Below are 17,856 nucleotides of genomic sequence, written 5' to 3' on the forward strand. Positions count from 1 at the left end.
CACAGGGTGGGTATATGGGGTCCACTTTACCGCTCACAGGATGGGTATATGGGGTCCACTATACCGCTCACAGGGTGGGTATATGGGGTCCACTATACCCCCTCACAGGGTGGGTATATGGGGTCCACTATACCCCCTCACAGGGTGGGTATATGGGGTCCACTATACCGCTCACAGGGTGGGTATATGGGGTCCACTATACTCCCATCACTGGTTGGGTATATGGGGTCCACTATACCCCCCATTACTGGGTGGGTATATGGGGTCCACTATACCCCTCACAGGGTCGGTATATAAGGTCCACTATACCCCCCATCACAGGGTGGGTATATGGGGTCCACTATACCCCTCTCAGTGGTGGGTATATGGGGTCCACTATACCCCCTCACAGGGTGGGTATATGGGGTCCACTATACCCCTCACAGGGGTGGGTATATGGGGTCCACTATACCCCCCATCACAGGGTGGCTATATGGGGGTCCACTATACCCCCATCACAGGGTGGGTATATGGGGTCCACTATACCCCCTCTCAGTGGTGGGTATATGGGGTCCACTATAGCCCCCATCACAGGGTGGGTATATGGGGTCCACTATACCCCCTCACAGGGTGGGTATATGGGGTCCACTATACCCCTCACAGGATGGGTATATGGGGTCCACTATACCCCCCATCACAGGGTGGGTATATGGGGTCCACTATACCCCTCACAGGATGGGTATATGGGGTCCACTATACCCCTCACAGGGTGGGTATATGGGGTCCACTATACCCCCTCACAGGGTGGGTATATGGGGTCCACTTTACCGCTCACAGGATGGGTATATGGGGTCCACTATACCGCTCACAGGGTGGGTATATGGGGTCCACTATGCCCCCCATTACTGGGTGGGTATATGGGGTCCACTATACCCCTCACAGGGTCGGTATATAAGGTCCACTATACCCCCCATCACAGGGTGGGTATATGGGGTCCACTATACCCCTCACAGGGGTGGGTATATGGGGTCCACTATACCCCCTCACAGGGTGGGTATATGAGGTCCACTATACCCCCCATCACAGGGTGGGTATATGGGGTCCACTATACCCCCCATCACAGGGTGGGTATATGGGGGTTCACTATACCCCCCATCACAGGGTGCGTATATGGGGTCCACTATACCCCCCATCACAGGGTGGGTATATGGGGTCCATTATACCCCTCATCACAGGGTGCGTATATGGGGTCCACTATACCCCCCATCACAGGGTGGGTATATGGGGTTCACTATACCCCCCATCACAGGGTGGGTATATGGGGTCCACTATACCCCTCATCACAGGGTGGGTATATGGGGGTCCACAATACCCCGATCACAGGGTGGGTATATGGGGTCCACTATACCCCCCATCACAGGGTGGGTATATGGGGTCCACTATACCCCCATCACAGGGTGGGTATATGGGGTCCATTATACCCCTCATCACAGGGTGGGTATATGGGGGTCCACAATACCCCGATCACAGGGTGGGTATATGGGGTCCACTATACCCCCCATCACAGGGTGGGTATATGGGGTCCACTATACCCCCCATCACAGGGTGGGTATATGAGGTCCACTATACCCCCCATCACAGGGTGGGTATATGGGATCTACTATACCCCTCACAGGATGGGTATATGGGGTCCACAATACCCCCTCTCAGTGGTGGGTATATGGGGTCCACTTTACCCCTCACAGGATGGGTATATGGGGTCCACTTTACCCCTCACAGGATGGGTATATGGGGTCCACTTTACCCCTCACAGGATGGGTATATGGGGTCCACTACCCCCCATCACAGGGTGCGTATATGGGATCTACTATACCCCTCTCAGTGGTAGGTATATGGGGTCCACTATACCCCCTTACAGGGTGGGTATATGGGGTCCACTTTACCCCTCACAGGGTGGGTATATGGGGTCCACTTTACCCCTCACAGGGTGGGTATATGGGGTCCACTATACCGCTCACAGGGTGGGTATATGGGGTCCACTATACCCCCTCACAGGGGTGGGTATATGGGGGTCCACTATACCCCTCATCACAGGGTGGGTATATGGGGTCCACTATACCCCCAATACTGGGTGGGTATATGGGGTCCACTATACCCCTCACAGGGTGGGTATATGGGGGTCCACTATACCCCTCACAGGGTGGGTATATGGGGTCCACTATACCCCCATTACTGGGTGGGTATATGGGGTCCACTATACCCCTCACAGGGTCGGTATATAAGGTCCACTATACCCCCCATCACAGGATGGGTATATGGGGTCCACTATACCCCCATCACAGGGTGGGTATATGGGGGTCCATTATACCCCCTCACAGGGTGGGTATATGGGGGTCCACTATACCCCTCACAGGGTGGGTATATGGGGTCCACTATACCCCTCACAGGGGTGGGTATATGGGGTCCACTATACCCCCTCACTGGGTGGGTATATGGGGTCCACTATACCCCCTCACAGGGTGGGTATATGGGGTCCACTATACCCCCTCACAGGGTGGTTATATGGGGTCCACTATACCCCCTCACAGGGTGGGTATATGGGGTCCACTATACCCCCTCACAGGGTGGGTATATTGGGGTCCACTATACCCCCCATCACAGGGTGGCTATATGGGGGTCCACTATACCCCCATCACAGGGTGGGTATATGGGGTCCACTATACCCCCCATTACTGGGTGGGTATATGGGGTCCACTATACCCCTCACAGGGTCGGTATATAAGGTCCACTATACCCCCCATCATAGGGTGGGTGTATGGGGTCCACTATACCCCCCATCACTGGATGGGTATATGGGGTCCATTATACCCCTCACAGGGGTGGGTATATGGGGTCCACTATACCCCCCATCACTAGATGGGTATATGGGGGTTCACTATACCCCCCTTCACAGGGTGGGTATATGGGGTCCACTATACCCCCCATCGCAGGGTGGGTATATGGGGGTTCACTATACCCCCCATCACAGGGTGGGTATATGGGGTCCACCATGCCGCTCACAGGGTGGGTATATGGGGTCCACTATACCCCCCATCGCAGGGTGGGTATATGGGGTCCACTATACCCCCCATCGCAGGGTGGGTATATGGGGGTTCACTATACCCCCCATCACAGGGTGGGTATATGGGGTCCACCATGCCCCTCACTGGGTGGGTATATGGGGTCCACTATACCCCCTCACTGGGTGGGTATATGGGGTCCACTATACCCCCTCACAGGGTGGGTATATGGGGTCCAATATAGCCCCATCACAGGGTGGGTATATGGGGTCCACTATACCCCCCATCACAGGGTGGGTATATGGGGGTCCACTATACCCCCCATCACAGGGTGGGTATATGGGGTCCACTATACCCCCCATCACAGGGTGGGCATATGGGGTCCACTATACCCCCCTCACTGGGTGGGTATATGGGGTCCACAATACCCCCCATCACAGGGTGGGTATATGGGGTCCACTATACCCCCTCACAGGGTGGGTATATGGGGTCCACTATACCCCCTCACAGGGTGGGTATATGGGGAGCATAACAAATTAAGGACACGCCCATTAGCGTGGGTGGTGTGAGCAAGCCCAACTGCTGCCACACTACCCCATGTATAAGGTTAATGGCGACTTTGTGCTTGTTACGGCTTGGCACTAAGCATTAATTCTCACGACCAGGTCTGTTATCTTGAGATGATTTCGGGGCTTTAGTGTCCCCGCGGCCCGGTCCTCGACCAGGCCTCCACCCCCAGGAAGCAGCCCGTGACAGCTGACTAACACCCAGGTACCTATTTTACTGCTAGGTAACAGGGGCATAGGGTGAAAGAAACTTTGCCCATTGTTTCTCGCCGGCGCCCGGGATCAAACCCGGGACCACAGGATCACAAGTCCGGGGTGCTCTCCGCTCGGCCAACCGGCTCCCTATGCACTGGAAACCTATGCACGATATTTGTGTTTCCAAGCCCAGTCACTTGGGCTGGGCTGAAACCAGAAAAGTGTGTGTGTGTGTATATCTATTTTTGTTTAGGATATGTTTAACTTAGCCTTATCAAGCGTATTAAGACAATAATTAAGCAGTAAATAGGTACCTGGGAGTTAGACAGCTGCTACGGACTACTTCCTGGGGGTGTGTAACAAAATGGAGGCCTGGTTGAGGACCGGCGCGGCCCGGTCTGGTCTCCCGAAATCATCTCAAGATAACCTCAAGATAGCCAGGCATGTCAAGTTTGATTACATGATAGTGAATGCTCGTAACTACATCACTACAGATCTAAATGGCTTTGCTTGAATGGTCCCAGTTCTTGGACCCATTAAGCCACGCTCAAACCTTCCTCCTCCTCCTCCTCGCACACAAGATGAGAATGGCTCAATAAACTTCTAATTAAACTAAAACTGTTGTTGTGTTACTGTGTCTTGTGGTGGCGGCGATGATAATTTTATTTTATTTTATTTTATTTTTATTGATATATATTTCTTGAGATATATAGAAGAGTTGTTACATTCTTGTAGAGCCACTAGTACGCGTAGCGTTTCGGGCAAGTCCTTAATCCTATGGTCCCTGGAATACGATCCCCGCCGCGAAGAATCGTTTTTTCATCCAAGTACACATTTTACTGTTGCGTTAAACAGAGGCTACAGTTAAGGAATTGCGCCCAGTAAATCCTCCCCGGCCAGGATACGAACCCATGACATAGTGCTCGCGGAACGCCAGGCGAGTGTCTTACCACTACACCACGGAGACTGACTATACAAGAAGGTACAATGGGTTTGTGAGAACACATTGGATAGTACAGTAATTACATTCTTGTAAAGCCACTAGTACGCGCAGCGTTTCGGGCAGGTCCTTAATCTAGCAGATAATTTTAAGTAGGTAATTTCAATCAAAATTGATAAATGAAAGATACATTACAAGAGAAAAATGTTGAATAATGTTGATAAAGAGCATAAACACACCGTTGAGTATATGTTTGCAAGCCATTTAAGTGCCTTAACAAGGCTGCAATTGAATTACTTCGCTAAAAAGAACTTTAAGGTTCAATTTCCGAGCCCATTCTTATCCTGGGGCCAGATTCACGAAAGCAGTTACGCAAGCACTTACGAACGTGTACATCTTTCCTCAATCTTTGATGACTTTGGTTACATTTATTAAACAGTTTACAAGCATGAAAACTTCCAATGCAACTGGTGGTGGTGTTATAAACAGCCTCCTGGTGCTTCGGAGCTCATTAACTGTTTAATAATTGTAAACAAAGCCGCCAAAGATTGAGAAAAGATGTACAGGTTCGTAAGTGCTTTTGTGAATCTGGCCCCGGACCCCTTCCACGTGTTATATGAGTCTCCGTGGTGTAGCGGTAAGACACTCGCCTGGCGTTCCGCGAGCGCTATGTCATGGGTTCGTATCCTGGCCGGGGAGGATTTACTGGGCGCAAATCCTTAACTGTAGCCTCTGTTTAACGCAACAGTAAAATGTGTACTTGGATGTAACAAGGATTCTTCGCGGCGGGGATCGTATTCCAGGGACCATAGGATTAAGGACTTGCCCGAAACGCTACGCGTACTAGTGGCTCTACAAGAATGTAACAACTCTTGTATATATCTCAAAAAAAAAAAATATATATATATAGTCGTAATGACTTTGCGCGTTCCCCCTGATAATTCCCTTCCCTTCCCGAGCCCATTATCTTTGCCTGCAACAAAGAAAGATGCCAATATCTGTCCAAGGTTGTAGGGCTGACGGTTTGAGATGACTGGATGATGATGACTGATGATGATGAAGATTAAGCCACCCAAAAGGTGGCACGGGCATGAATAGCCCGTAAGTGGTGGCCATTTTAAGCCATTACCAGTATCAAGAGCTGATACTGGAGATCTGTGGAGGTGCAAGTGCACCCTGCGTGACGGGAGATGTCTCCCGTGGATGACTGGATGGTGAAGCACGCCTTATTAAGTCGGCGAGGGGAGGTGAGGGGTGAGGGAGGGGGGGGGGGTGAGGGAGGGGGGTGAGGGGGGGGTGAGGGGTGAGGGGGGGGTGAGGGGTGAGGGGGGGGGGTGAGGGGTGAGGGGGGGGGGTATGCCCAAAAACGGGTGTTTTTCTGATAAATTTCATTCATTCCTCCATCCGAGATCTCTGGCAGGGTTGCCAAAGGTTACGTGTTGCTCATTCACGCAAATGAATGCGTGAATATGGCAATTAAAGGCAATTTAAACAGTAAGTTAATTAATTATATATTTCCTATTAGATCTTCACTCATATGGGTCTCATAATTCAACCTTAACATTTGATGTTAAATGTCAACATTAATACACAATTTGAGTCACCACACAACAAATTGAGAACACCTACAGCTGTTCGGCTTGCACATTCTTCATTACTCATGGTGAATGAATTAACCATGAGTTAAGGGACCAGCCACCTTGCTCCTTAACGTCCTAACTGCATTGACCCGCTCACAGCTACGCTCCTCTGTGTGGAGGACTGGCCCCATTTTCAGGAGGACGGCAAGGTTCAATAGAATCCGATACATTACAATACAAATACAATACAAATTTATTTAGGTAAGGTACATACATACAATAAATTTTTACAAGGATTGGTTGACTTGATATCACCGTTGATATCACTCGCCTTGTGCGCTGTTGTTGTTGTATTGATATCAGTGATATTTAGTTCTCTTTAATATCCTGCGCCACAGAAGGTGTTACATAGTCTCCCTGGCTTGGTGCCGCCTTTGATAATTACTAATGACAAATTTGCATTCAAATAAAGGAGCCGGTCGGCCGAGCGGACAGCACACTGGACTTGTGATCCTGTGGTCCTGGGTTCGATCCCAGGCGCCGGCGAGAAACAATGGGCAGTTTCTTTCACCCTATGCCCCTGTTACCTAGCAGTAAATATAGGTACCTGGAAGTTAGTCAGCTGTCACGGGCTGCTTCCTGGGGGTGGAGGCCTGGTCGAGGACCGGGCCGCAGGGACACTAAAAAGCCCCGAAAACGTCTCAAGATAACCTCAAGATGGGGCTCTCGACACGTGAATGGCATAACCCATTTTAGGGTGGCCTCGGGCACCACTCCATCTAGTGTAAAACACTATTAATATGCTTGTTAACCCAAGTGACGAGCTTATCAAGATACTGAGTTACATAGCAGGCTGAATTTTGGGGTTAAGTTCCTGAGTCCATTATGTGGCTGTGTAGCCTTCTCCACTACCGCTCACAGGATGGGTATATGGTGCAAAATAAATTAACTTAATACAAAAATATAAAATAGTATTAACAAACGACTTAATTTTTTTTAGTATTTATCATTAATCTTAAATTTTATTACTTATAAAATTAGGTGCTTACTATAAATCGCTTAAAATTTTAAAAATAAATCAAAACGATTAAACGAATCTATTAATTCGTCAGTACTGGCTCTGTGACCTACTTTTGAACGATTCCCAACAACGACAAAAATATCATGCACGTGTTTGGACCTTTAAAGACATTAATTCGCATGACTGTCAAGACTTGCGCTCCCGAGCGCCACGATAACCTCCTCACAACTACTACTATGCCTGGCAAGCCACGCGTGTCAGGGGATGTAGGCCGGTGACCTCCACCAGCTCATCTGCCCGCCAGGTACCGCTACGTGGAGTTGCTATAGGTCTGCTGCCGCCTCCCACGCCCCATGTTGTACACCCGCTACCCCGTCCACACCACACTTACCACCTACACCATTCTTCACCCACCTACACAATTCTTGTTTCGTATCGCCGGGTAGATTACGCATTATAAAGTGGTTTTTGTTTAGAGTTTGTCAGTGTATTGGTGTTAGGGGAAAGTTCTTTCGTCTGGCGCTAACTCAACACGTGGCGAGGTGACGTCACCAGGCGAGCCACAGTTGCCAGTTTGAATTTAATTCTGAACTCTAACGTTTGTAATGTTTCAGTATATTATGAACCCGTGAAACATTGGTAGGGGGTTGGTGTAGATCTCTCTTCTGTGAAGTAATTAAGTCTCGACAGGGTGTGAAAATATATAAATATATTTTTAAGGTAACTGATACCTGTAGTTAGGAGGTGCGGGTGGGACGTTGAAGACTGCTCACTTGTCCAGTCAATCCCAAGGAAGTACCCGGGTTATTCTTGGAGGCGTGCGTGGCCAAACACAACCTGCAGTCATTCTTTGCAACGTGTTAAATTGTTCCACTTGTCCCTCTTGCCGAGGAGAGGTACCTTCACGGCCTGTCAAGCCTCACACCGTCTCTCCGTTCTTTCTCGGTGCCAGAGCCTTGGCGAATCCTAGATAACCTTTTGAGATTAAGGGGAAAAGGTACTTGTATTTGAAGGTGTTGATACATTGAAACTGTACATCCGGTTATTTCTAATCCTGGTTTACGCCCTTATAATATAGCCAAAATTATGGCAGATAATATATTAGGGGGGTAGAAATAGCCTAAGCTACTTTATCTTTTCGAGGTGTAATTTATTGTCTGAATAAACGTACTTGAACTTAAAGGCGCTATTGAAACGCGAGTATAGACATTTGCCGGTATATATTATGAGTGACAAGTGTGTACATAGCTGTGGAGTGGATATGTCGGCGCCTGGTGGAGCTCACCCAGGGGCAGAGGCACCAAGGCACTCACAGCGCCTATTAAAGGCGCTAATGTGCTCATCGAGCAGTACATTTGAAACAAAACGCCGCGGAATGGAATTACTGGAGAGAACGGTCGAGAATGCTGCAGGTACAGCATCGAGAAATAGCGGTGAAATAGTGGCATTAAATCTGTTCGTGAGAATATCCAATACAAGGCGGCGGGAGTGGCCACACCGTTACTGTGGTGCGTGTGAGCCGATGTGGACGATGGTGTTACTGTGTACTGTGCTGGCGCTCGTTCTCATCAACGACATGAGCACCTACGGCAACCTCCACTACAGGCGGCGTCGGGAAGCCTCCTCCGTCAACGACACGTCGGCTCTTACCTCCAGTCAGGTAATAACACCACATTAGTGGTCGGTTTTCAGTGATGCTCGAAGGTGTTTTTTTATTATTATTTACTACAACAGACGTGGCCACACATTTACAATGCTAACCAGCATATATACATTTTCTTCTGTCCTCCATGGACAGGAGTGGCAGTGTTGACGTACCTAAACTGTCAATATTTGACAATTTCATATTAACTAATAGTTCCTATAGCTATGGATGAGTTTTACAAAATAGGGACAAAATATATATCAAAAAAGTTTTTACCATTGAAACACTACAATGGGTATTTCAAAAGTGTTGAACGTAACTATAAACCTAATCGCTTCTAGACCTAAATAAGCTTAGGCCTAATTCACGCCATCTAAGGCCTAATTTTGTACATAGTATGCAATACAAGTCATAGGAAAGTTTGTGTTGGGTTGATGCCTTCTATCTCGGTGTCCTCTACACAATACTACAACACGTGAACTCTTTCTGATGCAACAGTCCATGTTTTGATACCATGTACCAAGATAAAGAGAGACCTTAGGCTGTGGAGTCTGGAAGGGCCCAAGTTGTGAGACGAGTACTCGTTTAGTTGTACTCACCTAATTGTACTTGCGGGGGTTGAGCTCTGGCTCTTTGGTCCCGCCTCTCAACTGTCAATCAACTGGTGTACAGATTCCTGAGCCTACTGGGCTCTATCATATCTACATTTAAAACTGTGTATGGAGTCAGCCTCCACCACATCACTTCCTAATGCATTCCATCTGTTAACCACTCTGACACTGAAAAAGTTCTTTCTAATATCCCTGTGGCTCATTTGGGCACTCGGTCTCCACCTGTGTCCCCTTGTTTGTGTACCGTTGCCCTGTTCGTGTACCGTCCCCCCCTGTTTGTGTACCGTCCCCCTTGTTTGTGTACCGTTCCCCTGTTTGTGTACCGTCCCCCGTTTGTGTACCGCCCCCCCTGTTTGTGTACCGCCCCCCCTGTTTGTGTACCGTCCCCCCTGTTCGTGTACCGTCCCCCCTGTTCGTGTACCGTCCCCCCTGTTCGTGTACCGTCCCCCCTGTTCGTGTACCGTCCCCCCCATGTTCGTGTACCGTCCCCCCCTGTTCGTGTACCGTCCCCCCCTGTTCGTGTACCGTCCCCCCTGTTCGTGTACCGTCCCCCTGTTCGTGTACCGTCCCCCCCTGTTCGTGTACCGTCCCCCCTGTTCGTGTACCGTCCCCCCGTTCGTGTACCGTCCCCCCCGTTCGTGTACCGTCCCCCCCTGTTCGTGTACCGTCCCCCCCTGTTCGTGTACCGTCCCCCCTGTTCGTGTACCTGTCCCCCCTGTTCGTGTACCTGTCCCCCCTGTTCGTGTACCGTCCCCCCCCTGTTCGTGAACCGTCCACCCCTGTTCGTGTACCGTCCCCCCTGTTCGTGTACAGTCCCCCCTGTTCGTGTACCGTCCCCCCCTGTTCGTGTACCGTCCCCCCCTGTTCGTGTACCGTCCCCCCCCTGTTCGTGTACCGTCCCCCCTGTTTGTGTACCGTCCCCCCTGTTTGTGTACCGTCCCCCTGTTCGTGTACCGTCCCCCTGTTCGTGTACCGTCCCCCTGTTCGTGTACCGTCCCCCCTGTTCGTGTACCGTCCCCCCTGTTCGTGTACCGTCTTCCCCTGTTCGTGTACCGTCTTCCCCTGTTCATGTACCGTCCCCCCTGTTCAGTGTACCGTCCCCCCTGTTCGTGTACCGTCCCCCCTGTTCGTGTACCGTCCCCCCTGTTCGTGTACCGTCCCCCCTGTTCGTGTACCGTCCCCCCTGTTCGTGTACCGTCCCCCCTGTTCGTGTACCGTCCCCCCTGTTCGTGTACCGTCCCCCCTGTTCGTGTACCGTCTCCCCTGTTCGTGTACCGTCTTCCCCCTGTTCGTGTACCGTCCCCCCTGTTCGTGTACCGTCCCCCCCTGTTCGTGTACCGTCCCCCCCTGTTCGTGTACCGTCCCCCCCTGTTCGTGTACCGTCCCCCCCTGTTCGTGTACCGTCCGTCCCCCTGTTCGTGTACCGTCCGTCCCCCTGTTCGTGTACCGTCCGTCCCCCTGTTCGTGTACCGTCCGTCCCCCTGTTCGTGTACCGTCCGTCCCCCTGTTCGTGTACCGTCCGTCCCCCTGTTCGTGTACCGTCCGTCCCCCTGTTCGTGTACCGTCCGTCCCCCTGTTCGTGTACCGTCCGTCCCCCTGTTCGTGTACCGTCCGTCCCCCTGTTCGTGTACCGTCCGTCCCCCTGTTCGTGTACCGTCCGTCCCCCTGTTCGTGTACCGTCCGTCCCCCTGTTCGTGTACCGTCCGTCCCCCTGTTCGTGTACCGTCCGTCCCCCTGTTCGTGTACCGTCCGTCCCCCTGTTCGTGTACCGTCCGTCCCCCTGTTCGTGTACCGTCCGTCCCCCTGTTCGTGTACCGTCCGTCCCCCTGTTCGTGTACCGTCCGTCCCCCTGTTCGTGTACCGTCCGTCCCCCTGTTCGTGTACCGTCCGTCCCCCTGTTCGTGTACCGTCCGTCCCCCTGTTCGTGTACCGTCCGTCCCCCTGTTCGTGTACCGTCCGTCCCCCTGTTCGTGTACCGTCCGTCCCCCTGTTCGTGTACCGTCCCCCCTGTTCGTGTACCGTCCCCCCCTGTTCGTGTACCGTCCCCCCCTGTTCGTGTACCGTCCCCCCCTGTTCGTGTACCGTCCCCCCCTGTTCGTGTACCGTCCCCCCCTGTTCGTGTACCGTCCCCCCCTGTTCGTGTACCGTCCCCCCCTGTTCGTGTACCGTCCCCCCCTGTTCGTGTACCGTCCCCCTCTGTTCGTGTACCGTCCCCCCCTGTTCGTGTACCGTCCCCCCCTGTTCGTGTACCGTCCCCCCCTGTTCGTGTACCGTCCCCCCCTGTTCGTGTACCGTCCCCCCCAGTTTGTGTACCGTCCCCCCCAGTTTGTGTACCGTCCCCCCAGTTTGTGTACCGTCCGTCCCCCTGTTCGTGTACCGTCCCCCCCTGTTTGTGTACCGTCCCCCCTGTTTGTGTACCGTCCCCCCTGTTCGTGTACCGTCCCCCTGTCCGTGTGTCTGGTCATCTCCACCAACGCGCTTCCACCCAACCTGAGTTCATTCAGAACAATGTTTAGCGCTAGATATGAATGTCGCAGCAAAACTGCATTTGTGGAAATAATTTGATCAGTCACAAAGATAAATGTTTGACGAAGTTGAAAAGCGGCAGTGTGAGGGCCGGTACACGAGGCTACGGCGGCAGTGTGAGGGCCGGTACACTAGCCTACGGCGGCAGTGTGGGGGCCGGTACACGAGGCTACGGCGGCAGTGTGGGGGCCGGTACACGAGGCTACGGCGGCAGTGTGAGGGCCGGTACACGAGGCTACGGCGGCAGTGTGAGGGCCGGTACACGAGGCTACGGCGGCAGTGTGAGGGCCGGTACACGAGGCTACGGCGGCAGTGTGAGGGCCGGTACACTAGGCTACGGCAGCAGTGTGAAGGTCGGTACACGAGGCTACGGCAGCAGTGTGAGGGCCGGTACACGAGGCTACGGCGGCAGTGTGAGGGCCGGTACACGAGGCTACGGCGGCAGTGTGAGGGCCGGTACACTAGGCTACGGCAGCAGTGTGAAGGTCGGTACACGAGGCTACGGCGGCAGTGTGAGGGCCGGTACACTAGGCTACGGCAGCAGTGTGAAGGTCGGTACACGAGGCTACGGCGGCAGTGTGAGGGCCGGTACACTAGGCTACGGCGGCAATGTGAGGGCCGGTACACGAGGCTACGGCAGCAGTGTGAGGGCCGGTACACGAGGCTACGGCGGCAGTGTGAGGGCCGGTACACGAGGCTACGGCGGCAGTGTGAGGGTCGGTTCACTAGGCTACGGCAGCAGTGTGGGGGCCGGTACACGAGGCTACGGCGGCAGTGTGAGGGCCGGTACACGAGGCTACGGCGGCAGTGTGAGGGCCGGTACACGAGGCTACGGCGGCAGTGTGAGGGTCGGTACACGAGGCTACGGCGGCAGTGTGAGGGCCGGTACACTAGCCTACGGCAGCAGTGTGAGGGCCGGTACACGAGGCTACGGCGGCAGTGTGAGGGTCGGTACACGAGGCTACGGCGGCAGTGTGAGGGCCGGTACACTAGGCTACGGCGGCAGTGTGAGGGCCGGTACACGAGGCTACGGCGGCAGTGTGAGGGTCGGTACACTAGGCTACGGCAGCAGTGTGAGGGCCGGTACACTAGGCTACGGCAGCAGTGTGAGGGTCGGTACACGAGGCTACGGCGGCAGTGTGAGGGTCGGTACACTAGGCTACGGCAGCAGCGTGAGGGCCGGTACACTAGGCTACGGCAGCAGTGTGAGGGTCGGTACACGAGGCTACGGCGGCAGTGTGAGGGCCGGTACACTAGGCTACGGCAGCAGTGTGAGGGTCGGTACACGAGGCTACGGCGGCAGTGTGAGGGCCGGTACACGAGGCTACGGCGGCAGTGTGAGGGCCGGTACACTAGGCTACGGCAGCAGTGTGAGGGTCGGTACACGAGGCTACGGCGGCAGTGTGAGGGCCGGTACACTAGGCTACGGCAGCAGTGTGAGGGTCGGTACACGAGGCTACGGCGGCAGTGTGAGGGCCGGTACACGAGGCTACGGCAGCAGTGTGAGGGCCGGTGCACGAGGCTACGGCAGCAGTGTGAGGGCCGGTACACGAGGCTACGGCAGCAGTGTGAGGGTCGGTACACGAGGCTACGGCAGCAGTGTGAGGGCCGGTACACGAGGCTACGGCGGCAGTGTGAGGGCCGGTACACGAGGCTACGGCAGCAGTGTGAGGGCCGGTACACGTGGCTACGGCAGCAGTGTGAGGGCCGGTACACTAGGCTACGGCGGCAGTGTGAGGGCCGGTACACTAGGCTACGGCGGCAGTGTGAGGGCCGGTACACTAGGCTACGGCGGCAGTGTGAGGGTCGGTACACTAGGCTACGGCGGCAGTGTGAGGGCCGGTACACTAGGCTACGGCGGCAGTGTGAGGGCCGGTACACTAGGCTACGGCGGCAGTGTGAGGGCCGGTACACGAGGCTACGGCGGCAGTGTGAGGGCCGGTACACTAGGCTACGGCGGCAGTGTGAGGGCCGGTACACTAGCCAACGGCGGCAGTGTGAGGGCCGGTACACGAGGCTACGGCGGCAGTGTGAGGGCCGGTACACGAGGCTACGGCAGCAGTGTGAGGGCCGGTGCACGAGGCTACGGCAGCAGTGTGAGGGCCGGTACACGAGGCTACGGCAGCAGTGTGAGGGCCGGTACACGAGGCTACGGCGGCAGTGTGGGGGCCGGTACACTAGGCTACGGCAGCAGTGTGAGGGCGGGTACACTAGCCTACGGCGGCAGTGTGAGGGCCGGTGCACGAGGCTACGGCAGCAGTGTGAGGGCCGGTACACGAGGCTACGGCGGCAGTGTGAGGGCCGGTACACTAGGCTACGGCGGCAGTGTGAGGGCCGGTACACGAGGCTACGGCGGCAGTGTGAGGGCCGGTTCACGAGGCTACGGCGGCAGTGTGAGGGCCGGTACACGAGGCTACGGCGGCAGTGTGAGGGCCGGTACACGAGGCTACGGCGGCAGTGTGAGGGCCGGTACACGAGGCTACGGCGGCAGTGTGAGGGCCGGTACACGAGGCTACGGCGGCAGTGTGAGGGCCGGTACACGAGGCTACGGCGGCAGTGTGAGGGCCGGTACACGAGGCTACGGCGGCAGTGTGAGGGCCGGTACACGAGGCTACGGCGGCAGTGTGAGGGCCGGTACACGAGGCTACGGCGGCAGTGTGAGGGCCGGTACACGAGGCTACGGCGGCAGTGTGAGGGCCGGTACACGAGGCTACGGCGGCAGTGTGAGGGCCGGTACACGAGGCTACGGCGGCAGTGTGAGGGCCGGTACACGAGGCTACGGCGGCAGTGTGAGGGCCGGTACACGAGGCTACGGCGGCAGTGTGAGGGCCGGTACACGAGGCTACGGCGGCAGTGTGAGGGCCGGTACACGAGGCTACGGCGGCAGTGTGAGGGCCGGTACACGAGGCTACGGCGGCAGTGTGAGGGCCGGTACACGAGGCTACGGCGGCAGTGTGAGGGCCGGTACACGAGGCTACGGCGGCAGTGTGAGGGCCGGTACACGAGGCTACGGCTGCAGTGTGAGGGCCGGTACACGAGGCTTCGGCAGCAGTGTGAGGGCCGGTACACGAGGCTTCGGCGGCAGTGTGAGAGCCGGTACACGAGGCTACGGCGGCAGTGTGAGGGCCGGTACACGAGGCTACGGCGGCAGTGTGAGGGCCGGTACACCAGCCTACGGTGGTAGTGACACCACTACCACAGTACCACCCCCGGCTCACACCAGTACCACAGTACCACCCCCGGCTGACACCACTACCACAGTACCACCCCCGGCTGACACCAGTACCACCCCCGGCTCACACCAGTACCACAGTACCACCCCCGGCTGACACCAGTACCACAGTACCACCCCCGGCTGACACCAGTACCACCCCCGGCTCACACCAGTACCACAGTACCACCCCCGGCTGACACCACTACCACAGTACCACCCCCGGCTGACACCAGTACCACAGTACCACCCCCGGCTGACACCACTACCACAGTACCACCCCCGGCTGACACCAGTACCACCCCCGGCTGACACCAGTACCACAGTACCACCCCCGGCTGACACCAGTACCACAGTACCACCCCCGGCTGACACGAGTACCACAGTACCACCCCCGGCTGACACCAGTACCACAGTACCACCCCCGGCTGACACCAGTACCACAGTACCACCCCCGGCTGACACCAGTACCACAGTACCACCCCCGGCTGACACGAGTACCACAGTACCACCCCCGGCTGACACCAGTACCACAGTACCACCCCCGGCTGACACCAGTACCACAGTACCACCCCCGGCTGACACCAGTACCACAGTACCACCCCCGGCTGACACCAGTACCACAGTACCACCCCCGGCTGACACCAGTACCACAGTACCACCCCCGGCTGACACCAGTACCACATACCACCCCCGGCTGACACCAGTACCACAGTACCTCCCCCGGCTGACACCAGTACCACAGTACCACCCCCGGCTGACACCAATACCACAGTACCACCCCCGGCTGACACCAGTACCACAGTACCACCCCCGGCTGACACCAGTACCACAGTACCACCCCCGGCTGACACCAGTACCACAGTACCACCCCCGGCTGACACCAGTACCACAGTACCACCCCCGGCTGACACCAGTACCACAGTACCACCCCCGGCTCACACCAGTACCACCCCCCGGCTCTCGCCAGTACCACAGTACCACCCCCGGCTCACACCAGTACCACCCCATCGGCTCACACCAGTACCACCCCCCCGGCTCACACCAGTACCACCCCCCCGGCTCACACCAGTACCACAGTACCACCCCCGGCTCACACCAGTACCACCCCCCCGGCTCACACCAGTACCACCCCCCCGGCTCACACCAGTACCACCCCCCCGGCTCACACCAGTACCACCCCCCCGGCTCACACCAGTACCACCCCCCCGGCTCACACCAGTACCACCCCCTGCTCACACCAGTACCACCCCCCGGCTCACACCAGTACCACACCTGGCTTATCTGGTAATATGCAGATTGTCCTCCACACTAATCATCTATAAATTCCAGTATGTATATCTTGAACATTGTACATACACCAAATGTGATAACAGTGGCCCGCTTTCCCTTTAGGGCAAGTCTGCGCATTTTGTCTTAATACATCCCATAATACTAGGTTACTAATATTACTAGCATCACTGGCTTAATACCTTATTATTTTTAATTATTATTATTATTATTATTATTATTATTATTATTATTATTATTATTATTATTATTATTATTATTATACATCTCATGGGGAACTTTTATGACTGGTCTTGGATGCCAGTTTTGCCCATTGGCAAAATCCTTGGTAGGAGACTGTTAATTTCTCACCCATAGTTAATAGTGAGATTGTAATCTCTTAGGTAGTCAAGCTGAGAGTCGTCGTGTATTGTGCACCCCATACTCACGCTGAGTGGTATTGTGCACCCCATATTCACGCTGAGAGTGGTAGTGTATTGTGCACCCTATACTCACGCTGAGTGTGGTAGTGTATTGTGCACCCCATACTCACGCTGAGAGTGGTAGTGTATTGTGCATCCCATACTCACGCTGAGAGTGGTAGTGTATTGTGCACCCCATATGCTGAGTGGTATTGTGCACCCCATATGCTGAGTGGTATTGTGCACCCCATATGCTGAGTGGTATTGTGCACCCCATACGCTGAGTGGTATTGTGCACTCCATACACTGAGTGGTATTGTGCACTCCATACACTGAGTGGTAGTGTATTGTGCACTCCATACACTGAGTGGTAGTGTATTGTGCACTCCATACACTGAGTGGTAGTGTATTGTGCACTCCATACACTGAGTGGTAGTGTATTGTGCACTCCATACACTGAGTGGTAGTGTATTGTGCACTCCATACACTGAGTGGTAGTGTATTGTGCACTCCATACACTGAGTGGTAGTGTATTGTGCACTCCATACACTGAGTGGTAGTGTATTGTGCACTCCATACACTGAGTGGTAGTGTATTGTGCACTCCATACAGAGTGGTAGTGTATTGTGCCCTCCATACCCAAGCTAGGAGGAGGAGTAGTAGTGTATTGTGTACCCCATACCCAAGCTGAGAAGAAGAGGAGTAGTAGTGTATTGTGTACCCCATACCCAAGCTGAGAAGAGGAGGAGGAGTAGTAGTGTATTGTGTACCCCATACCCAAGCTGAGAAGAAGAGGAGTAGTAGTGTATTGTGTACCCCATACCCAAGCTGA

General features: G+C 54.6%; 1 protein-coding gene across 2 annotated transcripts in view; it reads left to right on the forward strand.

Moving 5' to 3' along the window:
* Positions 1-17,856, forward strand: part of LOC123749151 (gamma-interferon-inducible lysosomal thiol reductase) — a 124,591-nt gene that overhangs the window by 31,029 nt on the left and 75,706 nt on the right. Inside the window, exon 1 of one of the 2 annotated variants that reach the window (XM_069323211.1) lies at positions 8,485-9,000. The exons of the other annotated variant lie outside the window; for it this stretch is intronic. Within the exon in view, the coding sequence (XP_069179312.1) occupies positions 8,566-9,000 (435 nt within the window). The 5' untranslated portion in view covers positions 8,485-8,565. Of the gene's footprint in view, positions 1-8,484; positions 9,001-17,856 lie in introns of those variants that run through there. 2 annotated transcript variants of the gene reach the window in all.

This window comes from Procambarus clarkii, chromosome 12 (assembly GCF_040958095.1).
Source record: "Procambarus clarkii isolate CNS0578487 chromosome 12, FALCON_Pclarkii_2.0, whole genome shotgun sequence".
In the NCBI taxonomy this organism is placed as follows: Eukaryota; Metazoa; Arthropoda; class Malacostraca; order Decapoda; family Cambaridae; genus Procambarus; species Procambarus clarkii.